This window comes from Sycon ciliatum, chromosome 8 (genome assembly GCF_964019385.1).
Source record: "Sycon ciliatum chromosome 8, ocSycCili1.1, whole genome shotgun sequence".
Lineage (NCBI taxonomy): Eukaryota > Metazoa > Porifera > Calcarea > Leucosolenida > Sycettidae > Sycon > Sycon ciliatum.
In genome coordinates, this window is record NC_088650.1 from 28218466 (window position 1) to 28231563 (window position 13098).

At 47.6% G+C, this 13098-nt stretch overlaps 1 protein-coding gene across 1 annotated transcript; it reads left to right on the forward strand.

Annotated features, from left to right (window-relative positions):
• Positions 1–753: 753 nt before the first annotated feature.
• On the forward strand, positions 754–11871 carry LOC135822588 (poly [ADP-ribose] polymerase tankyrase-1-like). Its single transcript, XM_065335392.1, has 8 exons — positions 754–1725; positions 4130–4435; positions 5360–5627; positions 5894–6002; positions 6886–6969; positions 10409–10559; positions 10876–10964; positions 11677–11871. The coding sequence occupies exons 1-8, from the start codon at positions 1314–1316 to the stop codon at positions 11833–11835; spliced, it is 1578 nt and encodes a 525-aa protein (XP_065191464.1). The 5' UTR covers positions 754–1313; the 3' UTR covers positions 11836–11871.
• The last annotated feature ends 1227 nt before the right edge of the window (positions 11872–13098 follow it).

Genomic DNA, 13098 nt, shown 5'->3' on the forward strand with positions numbered 1-13098 from the left:
CTATAGCCTAGTATGCTCCGATATCTGTACTGTCTGTAGATCATTCTGTACTGTACTATCTGTACTGTAGTGTAGGCTAGCTCTTACGACAATCTATGACGTATCATCCAGTGCCATCCCCATGCATGCAGGGGAAATCCCGCACCAGGCCCCAGTGGCACAGGTTGGGTGAGCGACGCAATGCGCATCACCGCTAGCACAGAGAGTCGTGTTTGTACGACTCCCTGCCTTGCACGCACCGGTCCCTTTCCGAGCTTCGCATTCGCTTCTTCTCTGCTACCTAGTCCTAGAGCTGTCCTCCTCCTTGACATGCTAGTGACGTCATGTCATTGAGTGGGAGCAAAGCTGACGACAAGGACTTTGAAAGTGGAGAGTCGATACCAAAATGGGCCAGGCCCTGGCCTAGGAACGTGATTTGTACTTAGCCTGCACTGCAGCAGCAGTACTTTGTCACAAGAACCACGCCGCACCATGATAATGATGACTGATGTAGCATGAGGTGGTACGTGGTGGAGCTCTTCACTTCACTTCAGACATCAGTCGTGACTAAAACTAGTAAAAGTTACGTCTAATCTTTGCAAGCAGCGCTGATGAGCTGACAGTATACATGTACTACGCGTATACGGTACGTAGTCTGCTGTGCATGCACATCCACCGCGCTTGGCCACTGGCATGGCATGCACTGGCATGTACTGACTGGTCGGCTCGGGTACACAACTTCACAAGCTGGTGGCGAGTCTTCATCCCCGATTTGCCTGCGCGCAGCCCCTGCGTGGATATCGCATGCCTTGCAACAGTCAGAACACGTCCATGCTGACTCGACTGGACTGTGGAGTGCATTGCACTTGCAGTTTGCAATGACTCATGAGTGCTAGTGCCGTAGATCTACGTAGACTAGTACTACAGTTTGCTGACCGTGAGTGCTAGTGGCGTGGGTCCAACAAAATCAAGGCGTTTTTCTCTGGCCGAATGCATGGAAATGCAAGTGGCTGCCGCTTTCCCAATCCTCTACGCAGGCCCTCCACTAATTTGGCTCCGCTCTTTTCTAGTAGTACTAGTACCATGAAAGCGTCACCTGCTTCACTGGTAGTACGTGTAGAAGAACTGCCGCTGCTTTGCAGAATCACAGGACCAACAAGGAACTCGCGCTAGCAGCGCCTGTAGTGTCCTTGTGGTAAACGAAGCTGATATTGATTGTGTTCATTGTTCGATTCCGTTCTGTTTGGGCAATCCTAAGACTCAGTGCGATCGAGACGAGACCTGTGAACTTGGACTCGTTCAAATTTTCGCTGAACTCCAACGTAAGAACTAAGATGGAGAACGAACAACATATGCCCCCGAAGAAACGCGCTCGGAATAGGGTTTCTGCTGCGAAAGCTGCCACCGCTCAAACTAAGGCTCCTGAAGCGGCGGCAGTGTCGAACGATGGCGATTTGCCAAAGACTGCTGGGCACGGAGACCTGTCTCGTTTGTCATTCCTGGTGCATGCTGCCGAGGAGGCTAGGACGCGAGAAATGCCCAACACGTCGTCTCCATCGTCCGCTTCTAGCCCGAATGGTGCTCCAGTGAAGGATTGCCAAGTACCCACTGCGTGTGAACCTGCAGCAGCTGCGCCAGCAACTCCGACTCTTCCCCCAGTGAAGGAGAAGCCCGCTAGGAAGCCTCGGAAAAGCAGAAGTAAAACGGTAAAAGGCGAAAAGGCCGCAGACAACAAGAAAAAAACTAGTAAGTGATCTGTAGCTGTCGAGGCTTTGGGTGGTGCGAAAATTATTGAGCTGGGACAATTTCCTTCAAGCCTTCCTTTCTGATTTCTTCCTTTGTGTGTTCCAGTTAGGAATTGAAGATTAATACTGAAAAACGGCGGCTTTGAGAACTAGGCCGATGGCGAGTCTTCATTGGAGTTACGGGTATTCAATCAGCGCAGGGCAGGCATTGCGAACCTGGCGGAGCAGTCCCTGCAGTCGCGCCTGCCTTTCCCTCGTTTTCCCCTTGCTCTGCACGGAGTACCTGCCTCGTTCCCCTGCCCTACTAGTACTAATACTAGCCTGGCGTGAATACGGAAGTGAACTCATACACTCGACAGTGATGACACGTAGTCTACACACACGAAAGCATATACATGCACCACCATTCTGGTGTCGGCGCGATGATATGAGCAGAAGTAATTCCCTGGCCCACACTAGGCCGATTTTTCGGCCGATATCGAATCGTACAAAAAGTCCTCAAGATCAGCGAAAAAATTGCCTGGTGTGGACGGTGTTGTCTCACACGTTTCCGACAAAATTGTGTGTGTACTATGTGGTCCGACCCAGTCGGCCTATTTCATGCCAGAGTCGGTGGTGGAGCATCTGCCGAAAAATCGGCCTACTAGTGCGGGCCAGGTATAAGGAAAGTTACAAACAATTGAATTATTACGAATATTGTACGCGACGCATCCATGCCAGCACGCTGATTCCATCCGCACTGCAGTCTTCCCTACTGAAGAATCATTCCTGATTTGATTCTGCATCTGTTATCTACTGCTCGCTGCATTTGAGCTAAATGTCTTTGCCTCTCAGTATACTGTCTTTGCCTCTCAGTGTACTGGGGCTGGATAGTGAGTGACACCCATTGATCTGCGGCTAAATTGAAAAAAAATCATTACGGACATGCAAGTCGAACACTGAAATAGCACCGGCCACTGCATCCATAGATGCTCATTTTCTGATTTGCCTCTGTGAATTCTGCAAAGGAGATCTCGGTGACAGTTCTTTTCTCAATCTAAAATTGCTGCTCTCTCAGTTTGCAGCAATTTTTGTTCTGTCCCGCTTCATTCCGAAGTACGTACATATGTGCAGCTACATGCAATCGCGCAGCGTGACAGAGCTATGTGGTGATTTTGAAGGTGTAATATATGTACAGTTTTCATGCCATATATGGAGCTCCCCCAGTAACATATAGTTGGGGGTGTGCGGGAACATCGATGGCTTGCGCTTTCCCGGGCATAGAAGCCAGTGCTATACGTGCGTGCGTGCAAGCACACTGGCTGTGCTGCCGCCTCTGAAAGTAGCTGAACAGCGGTGACGGCCGGTTGCCAAGAACGTGAACAGCAGCTGTCGAATAGCACGAGGTCTGGTGGTTAGCAGCCTGCCCACCTAGACAAGAGCCAAGTCACGAATGGACAGTGGAGAATTCTCCACTGGCAGCTGATAGACATGCCTAGTGGGTAGGAGCAACATTGTTGTAGTCCAGGACCTCAGAACGGCCAATCCAATGGTATTATCAGCTGCAGCCTAGCTAAAACTACACGTGCCTGCATACTAGCATACTGTGGCTGTTGTGGGTCAGTATGACATGCACTGACTTCCAGCCCATTGCTCTTGGCCAACTAAGCATCTGCCAGTGCCAAGAAGAAATGCCGGTGGTCACAATACAGATGTGACCACAGCAAAAAGATGCCTAGCTGAGCCAGTCTTCAGCGGCAGTAACTGATAACGTTAGAGCGCTGCAAGACTCTTGGTTGGACTGCCACTGCTTTGTATCTGACGCTGAACCGAAACCATCAGTCGTCTACCATCTCACTATGCTATGGCTAATCAAGAGTCGTAAGGGTGAAAAAATTTACCAGCCCCAGCATCATCGCCCATGCTCCACTTGGGCTCCACTCGACCTTCACTCGATCCGTACAGAAGAAAACACAGTTGAACTGCTCTTTGCAGAGGCCCCTTGAGCCCCAAGACTGCGTAGACTGGCTTGTACTAGATGTATCATGGTCTGGGGTGTCGGGCACTTGTAGAGGCTAACACGAATAGTCACACGAGTTGACTTGTTCTATGACCCAGGCCGCTTGGCAACTTCGTGTCTGAACCACGGCATGCACAATTCGTAGCATTTTTGACTACTGTATCAGGGGCGTCGGACGGTATTTTAGTGTGGTACGGTCAGCCATCTGAAGCACAATTTCTTCGTGGGGAAGTGGCGGCTGACCCGAAATTTAGATCCCAGATCATTGTATTTCATTGATGGGTACTTGGGGCAAAAAGTGGTACGGCCAATACCGTAGGGACCGTACCGTGTCCGACGCCCCTGTGTATATATGTACAGCAAATGCCAAGTCTCTTTCTCAACATTTATCCCTGTTCTCCTGCAGCCGAAAATGGCGATTCAGCCGCAGTGGCAGTGAGCTCAGTGTCCAACCCCGTACCGATTGCGACGGCAGTGCAGCCGAAATCATCTGTGCAGCCGACCGCTGTGGTCCACGCGACGCCGATCTCTTCAGTCGTGGGCACGCTTCAAACGCCCAGCTCTTCGCTGATTGGTCAGCACGTCACGGTTGCGCCGCAAGCAATGACTATGCAGGTCGCCCCGGAGATGATGGCCGTTGACGGCAGCAAGCCGTTTGGCCATGCAATAATGGCACCGGCCATGGCACCCACTAGGTTTGCAATTGCCCCTGGTAAGCTTGTGAACTGCCCTGTGTCTTTCAGAGTATATACGTATTAGGCCATCATTTTTTATATCTATGTTTCGCATCAGTTCAACTTCCAGAATCATATGCGAGAGGTGGAAAAAATAAAAAGTTGCAAAATAATAAAAAAGGCTCATCAGAGGTGTATGCACTGTACATAGCGCAATAGCTCGTGCATGATGTACATTCGAGAGAAAAATCGTACATTGAAGCACAACATCTGGGTTATCAGCATGAGTAAATATTCACTTTGGACAGAGGACTCTGAGAGGAGGCAACCGTTGGTGCCCATGCTTCGCTGGACTATTGTACTGAGACTTCAGCAGCGGTGCAAAGAGCTCCGGAACGACGCATCCTCTCAGCTTGAGGCGATCAATGCGGTCTGGTGTAAGCTCATAGAATATTGCTCCCAGATGCCGAACTAACGATTTACCAACGCTGGCCTAGAGGCCATTTCTGAATCCCAGCTTCGCCGTATCGCAACCAGTCCACACTGATGACTCGCACGATCATACACTCACTGTGCATGTTCGATTTTTTTATTTTTTTTCCTAAAAAAGTCAAAACGTATGCGTGCGGACGACGCGAAACATAGCTATAAAAAATGATGGCCTTACTGATTATTGTCCTAGCATGCACAGACATACACACCTATATGCAATTTTTTTCATTTTTTTGTTTCTTATATTTAAATTCAATTTGCAAACTCTGTCGCAGTCTTGTGCACATTACGTTTCTGAGTCCAAGCACTCACACGTGGTCACTTTGCAGCAATCGCGATACACCTGTCTATAGATTGGCAAACTCCATTGCAGCCACTTTCAGAGATTCCGTGGTAGTTTGGCTAAGACCTGTGCTATGCTTCAAGTCCTGCGGTGCGGTGCTGTATCGGTATTGTCGTGTGATATACAGGTGGTGCTCACTACCCCATGGCCATAGCTCCGCAGTTCTTCGCGTCGCCCCAGCAGATCTATGCGCCGGCAACCATGGCGATACCGACTCCGATCGGCACTCTCACAAGCCAGCCGGACCAGCGGTTACTCGCATCCAATGCGCTGCCAGGACTGGAAGACGCCTCGCTCCTGTTCCGCGGAAAGCACAAGGCGTCCGATCGCGGTGGAAGCCCTGACATGGAGCGAGCTCTGGACATCGTGAGCGAGCGAGATGAGGACGGAGACACGTAAGAGATCTACCGGTGATAGTATCGTATTTCAATTATATTATACTATGATTGGCAGCGTCAACCAAGCATTCATGCTCGATCCACACATCCGCTTATGCTGGACATGAAACAAAAAAGATCAGGATGTCTCCTAGAGATTGGGGCTCTATTCAAAACCAATGATCAAAAACCAGTGATTATTATGAAACATAAAACTGGTCTTCTTGGGGGAGGGAAGAGGGTCCAACGTTTGGCTGTTTGGCTGTTTCATAATCCGTGTGCAGGTGCCTCCACATAGCCGTTGTTCACGGCGACGTACGGGTAACGAGACAGCTTCTGGAGACCATCGTGGCGACGAAAACCAGTGTTGATCCGCGGAACAATCTTTACCAGGTATGTTAGGTGTTGTTTCTTCACTGGTAATTTCTTTATGGTGCAGTGGAACCTCGGTACTCTGACTGCCTTTCGGACCGGGTAGAGTGGTCTGACTTTCACCAGGATGCGTACACTTCAGCTGTCCTGCCATGGAAGCTGATCGGCTTAGTGTGTCACGACACTTGCTTTCAAAACAGAGCATTTTTAGGTAGTTCAAGTTGTTCCTCATTGTAAATTATGGCATTACTGGAAACAGACGAGTTTCCTATCAACAAAATTACCAAAAATATGGACTAGTTCCTCAAATTCAGTGTTAAAATAGTAGAAAGGCTGTTGGGTTGCGCATTCCAGACGTGATGCAGCTAAGCATCAGGTCGTTGAACATCAGTATCACATCAGTCAGTTTTGTGCTAATTGTTGCACATTTTGACTCAACAGTATCCTGCTTATAATCGTTAGTGCTTGACAAAATGGATAACTTGTAAACTTATGGTCCTCTCTTTTTTAATTGTAAAAATAACATGTGATGTAATTTTGAGGTTACTCCTTCCTCTAATTGCTGGAGCTTGAAAAGACTTTCGGAGGCTTTTGCATTCAGAGGAAGCCATTACAATCAAACTGATGTCTTCTGGAATGGCAAAACTGTTCACTTTATTTTCAAGTCTACATTCACAGTCAGTATCAGTCAGGGCAGCTCGAGTCGAGTGCTCAACGCACCTAAATCCAGAACACTATTGGTGGCGTGTGCTGTGTTTGTGTGTGGTGTGTGTATGTGTGTGTGTGTGTGTGTGTGTGTGTGTGTATGTGTGTGGTGTGTGTGTATGTGTGTGTGTATGTGTGTGTATGCATGTGTGTGTACGTGTTTGTGTATGTGTGTGTGCGCGTGGGCTACTGTCTGCAGACACCACTCCACCTTGCAGTCATCACCAGTCAACGCCACATCGTCAAAGACCTAATCCTGGCCGGAGCAGATGTGAACCTTCAGGTACGGTAGTAGCACGTGCGTATGGCAGCGGTGCCACGCTTCACTGCCTGGTTTGACTTGCAAGGGAGTTGTTAACTTGTTTGCAAGGGAATTGTTAACTTATTTGCGAGGGAATTGCCCGCACAGAGTAAAAACTGCTTCCCCTATTGTTGGCAACATATTACATTCCAGTTTGGTGTGTACTTGTTCGTCCTGAAATGTATGCTTGTATTATGAGCTGCAAGGGAATCTCAAAGGACATTTTCTTTACTAGAAAAGAACTGGAGTGGCAAAGTGTCTATGGTCGTTGCTGCTGTTAGTGAACTATGACCTAGCTAGGGCATACCGTACTGCTAGGCAAAAAAACGGAGAACGGAACTGTTTTCGTGTGTGGAAACGCTCATCAGACAGCGGAAGAAAAGAAAGTGATGTCTTCACCATGCAGTGTATGCGCAGCGTATGGTGTAAAAATACTACGCTCACCAAAGCCGGACAATTTCATCTACCGTATTTTTCAGAGTATAACGCTCACCGGAGTATAATGCTCACCCCCTCTTTGAGCAACTTTTTTTGCAATTCAAGCCTTATCCAGGGTAGAGTGCAGTTCAAGGCATATCCATGGTATAGTGCGCAACCTAGATTTGACAGCATTAACGATCATAACAATTATAGACTCGGATGGAGAGCCAAGGATAAATTTATTGAAAAGAAAAAGGACCAAGGAAGTACAAGTCATAATAACTTAGAACCTTCCAAGTTGTAAGGCTGTTGGAGTGCGCATCCGAGATGTGCTAGAGCTGTTAGCCAGTTAGTTGTAGAACGTCAGTACCGTCGGTCAGTGTCGTGCAATGTTACCGCATGAACTGATTGTTTAGTAGCTGGTGGCGTTAGTGGACATTATAGCGTAACTTGTAGTTCCTTGGTCCTTTTTCTTTTCTGTACTAATTATAGACAGTACTATTCAGCACACGAAGAGACGAAGCTATTTGAAAATCTGATGAGGCCTTTCGTACCATTGCTCTTCAAAATCAGTACATGGTGATAATGTGACGAAGCACAACAATGTAAATTTATACAGCATATTGGCGGAAAAATTGTGATGAAACGTACACAGGCTGAATGATAGTGTGAGTTGCGCCAAAGAGTACACGCACCAGTGATGAATTTATCCTGTATCGGATCGCAGTTTGCGATGCAAAATCGATCTACTGCTACTCAAAACTCACCATGACTAGCAGAAAATTGCGATACATAGACTATCCATGCCTAGCCTGCACTGTCAGTTAGCGACTTGATCAGTGCCACTTTCTGCCCCGTGAATTGGTGCGTAGCTGTCCCATCTTGTGTACAGTCCGGTGAACGTTGGTTTCTGGTAGATGGTCGTCTTGAAACTGTCCTGCTCTCGGCTCACCAGAACGTCCAAGAATGGGAGTTTGTACTATTGCGACTATTTTACATTTGTATAATGCACATGTTACCGATGGAGTCTTGTAACCATCATGCATTAGCTGTGTAGCTGGCAGTAGACACAGTTTGTCTGTTTTGTTTTTGTCTGTTTTGTTTTTTTACTTCGCACATTAAACGGGAACTGGGCCCAATAACATAAAAGTGAATATGAAAGGTATTAAAGGGGAAGTTGACTCAGGCAAAAATTAAAATTTCACCAGTTGTAGTCTTCGGGGTGCTGAGTCGAATGGTCTTGGTCCGAGAAAGCTGAGACGCTCCCTTCCTACTTGAATCCCAATCGAACTCGCGCACTTCCACCGAAACTGGGTGACTGTGCCCTACTAGATGGGGATTTGTATGCAAAATGTCACTAAAAGCGCCATTTCGTTCTTATAAAAGCACGGATGACCGCGATTGGCCCATATGTTGTAGTCTTTTGGACGCTGAGTCGACTGGTTTTGGTCCGAAAAGGCTGCGATGCAGCGTTCCTCCTTTATTCCCAATCGAACATGGTTGAACAAGCGGTCACGTGCTCCTGGGTGCCCAAATCACCTGGTCACCACGCCAGCAGGCGACAACTTTCACACCAAGGTTCAACTCGAGTTCAACTCGAGTGACAGGACTGCACCCAAAAAAGGTCAAACAGGCTAGTAAGTTGTACCCTGCAGGCACGGTGACCAGGTGACTGGCGTACGCAGGAGCACGTGACCGCTTGTTCAACCATGTTCGATTGGGAATAAAGGAAGAACGCTGCATCGCAGCCTTTTCGGACCAAAACCAGTCGACTCAGCGTCCAAAAGACTACAACATATGGGCCAATCGCGGTCATCCGTGCTTTTATACGAGCGAAATGGCGCGTTTAGTGACATGTTGCATACAAATCCCCATCTAGTAGGGCGCAGTCACCCAGTTTCGGTGGAAGTGCGCGAGTTCGATTGGGATTCAAGTAGGAAGGGAGCGTCTCAGCTTCCTCGGACCACGACCATTCGACTCAGCACCCCGAAGACTACAACTGGTGAAATTTTAATTTTTGCCTTAACTTCCCCTTTAAAGAAGCAAAGGAGGAAAGGAAATAAATAGCCGGAAGACAGAAAAAATCACAAAGCAAAATAGCCCAGGCTCCAGAACTGCAGAAGTGTCCAGGTAATGCACACAATAATCGTATGGTTTGCTCCAGGTCAGAGGTTGCAACTTCGCAATAATTTGATGCATTGCACTGGCTTTCGAAGTACATGCATTTTCATATTCAGAGCGTAGTGTGCGCCTGCGATTTGGGGTCTGAAATGGTACATCTAAAGTGCACGCTATACTCCAGCAAATACGATAGTTTCATTTTGTCCGTGCCCTGGAAATATGGCATGATGTACAGTGAAACCTGTCTAAGACAACCACTCAAGGGACCTTCAAAACGTGGTCTCTGTTACCAGGTGGTCTCCTTATCCAGGGTCATTTGACTGGAAATGGCATCCTTTGGTCCCGGTTGCAGTGGTCTTCTAGGACAGATGGTCGCCTTATCCGAGTGGTGGCCTTGACAGGTTTTACTGTAGTTCTCTAAAGCATATTCTCTGACTTGTACCTGTGGTGCGATTCTACTGTAACATTATATATAATTTAAAATATTTAAAAAGTTTCCAATTGGTGCCTTGTGGCTGAACTTATCCGCTTATACAAGATATTTAGTGTCATGCCAGGCTTAAATAGTGTTGGGGAAGAAAGAGGGGGGGGGGGGGGAGTATTCTTCAGCATTGCTATTCTACTTTTTAGTGTGCGTCAAGCACAAATAGCCGTCAGTCCTCACCTTTGCACTCACTTTTCACTGTAGCGAATCATCAAAGGGTTGGAGATCACCGGCTCTTGTTTGATGTGTGTGTGTGTGTGTGTGTGTGTTTGTGCGTCTGAATGCTCTCTCTCTCTCTCTCTCTCTCTCTCTCTCTCTCTCTCTCTCTTTCTCTCTCTCTCTCTCTCTTTCTCTCTCTCTCTCTCTCTCTCTCTCTCTCTCTCTCTCTCTCTCCAGGATCGTAACGGACGAACTGCAGCGCACCTGTGCTGCAAGTATCACAGTCGCGACTGCCTGAGAGAGCTCTTCACCGTGCAAGACGAGAAAGTGGCCAAACACTTCAGCGTGACCATTCACAAGCTGGATATGTCGATAAAGGATTACGAAGGTGAAACACACTAGCCACTAGGCCACTACACGTATACCCACCGTGAAACATTGAACCTGGGTTTTGCAACCAATGAAACCTGTGTTTTGCAACCAATGAAACCTGTGTTTTGCAACCAATGAAACCTGTGTTTTGCAACCAATGAAACCTGTGTTTTGCAACCAATGAAACCTGTGTTTTGCAACCGATGAAACCTGCGGCCTTGCAGTAGTTGAAAGTCTTGCGAGTTTCGAGTCATGGTCGTTTTTTGTCGTGGATGCGTGTTAGATTGTGCAGTGGTGACTTGCAGTGTGTTTTGTGTGTTTGTGATGCTCAGGGTTTGCGCCGATACACTGCAGTGTTATTCACAATGACGGGCAGTCACTGAACATCTTACTGGACCATGGCGCAGATATTGACGAGAAGGTACTATGGGAATGCGTATAGATGCGGTGTCTTTGACCACTTTGGGGATGGGTCTGATCTACTCACCTCCCACCGCTTTAGGAGCTGCATCTGTGCCTTGATCCATAGAGGGTGGTGGCGTTGCTACGGGTGCGGAAGACCCGGCCTCCAGCCGAGTCTCACACGAACCGTGAAATTTCTTTTCTTTTTTAAGAGGGGAATGGGAAGTATCCCAGAGAGTATTTCGTAGGGTGTCTGATCGGCTTGAGGTGAGAGACCGAGATAGTGGACAGTGAAAGGTGTAGTCCAGAAGCATCAGGCTCGTATTATGACAGGAGAGTTTGGAGTGAGAGTTCTATCCACTTCCATCGCTTCCACCTGCCCCTCACTGAAGCTATAATAGCAGACAAGCTATGTTAGACATAGCAACTTTTGCTGGGATGACACCATTCAACAGCTTGCTATCCAGCCTACAACTAAAGGGGGTGTGGGGGCAATGGGTGCAGCTCAGTTATGCACCCTGTATGAGGGAGCCAGCAGACCAAGCTCTGCTGATAGTGCAAGAATACTGATTGCCAGACAAAGAGGCACAGGTAAATGTGGGTTGGGGTCGAAATTCACTGATCATTCAGTTCCTAGAAATTTTCGAATTCCTTCTTGCTGTCATAATTTTTATAATTTACGGAAATAGGTGATAGCTGTCGTGGCATTGGTTTCATGTGTTTGTGTTCAGGATGGCACTGCCGGCAGAACAGCACTGCACCATGCCGTGGAGCTACAGCACCTGCCCATCTCGCGCTACCTAGTCGATGCGGGCGCCAACGTAAGCGAATGTAGTGTCATGGTTTGCTCTCGGTACCACTTTTGGTTACTGCAAGACATGTTATTATAACGAGTCGCAAGTTTACGATGTAACAGCCTCAACAGAACGTATTGTAACGAAGGAATGCCACTCGATAATATTTAATAGAAGAAATCACATGGATACGAGTTATGAAGCAGCTACGAACGACTGTAGCAAGATATTAAGCAAGATGATAAGCAGTTTAACTCGATAAAATGTTAGATACGTCCTCGTTATATTTACATGTCTTACGGTGAAACAATTCCAACTCTACCACATCCATTTTGAGTACCGGTACAATGCCTTTGGTAGTAACCTTTCCTCAGCCAGATACTATCCAAGCACACATGCATGTTGTTTCCAGAAAGAAGTACTTGGTCCGCGTCAGCGATATTGTCACTTATCTTTCAGCTTTGTTTATATGTCGCCAAAGCTCACTTGGCAGCCCATTTCATCCCAATTTTGGTTAGTAAGTTAGTTTACTAGTACTTGGTCCGCGTCAGCAATATTGTCGCTTATCTTTCGACAATTTGAACTCAGACTTTGGACATGAACGCGTGCACTTGAAGTGATAAAACTTGGTACGATGGACGGTAAGGTATAGAATGACAACTAGCTGTAAGGAATTTATTGTCCAAGGAAGGGTTCCTACTTTTGTCGGTCCTCCTCGTCGCTGCTCTCGACGCTGGTGACAAATATTTTTGCTCGGGATCGACTCTCTTGCTTTTGCAAGCTCATCTCTCTTCCTCTCCGCTGCCTGGCTATTTTCTAAACAGAAGTCGATCGTAACGGTCGCCTTCTCTATAGGACTTCGCGTGGGCAGTACGACAGTCTGTGTGGTTCAAATCAGACGCGTTCTTTGCAAGATTTTATTTTGAACGACGACGACGCGCACAGTACTTGCAAATCTCCACGACGAACTGGATACTCCGAGCGTTGAGTTGTAGGTAAGGGAGCTGAGATCTCAGCTTGACGAGCGATCCCTGAGGTGAGCGATCTCGGCCATTCAGCAAAATGGAGCTGATTCCGAGTAGCCGATTACTTTCTTGTGGCTTACGCTGCTCTTGCCTGCACAGCGTAACAAGATCATCTATTTTGATGGGGCGCTGTATCAATCAGAATCACCCCCCCCCCCCCCCTCGTCGCTCTCGAAATCCACTCGAACTGTGGCTAGACCTTTCAGGTACTAGTAAACTAACTTACTAACCAAAATTGGGATGAAATGGGCTGCCAAGTGAGCTTTGGCGACATATAAACAAAGCTGAAAGATGAGCGACAATATCGCTGACGCGGACCAAGTATGCTATCAGC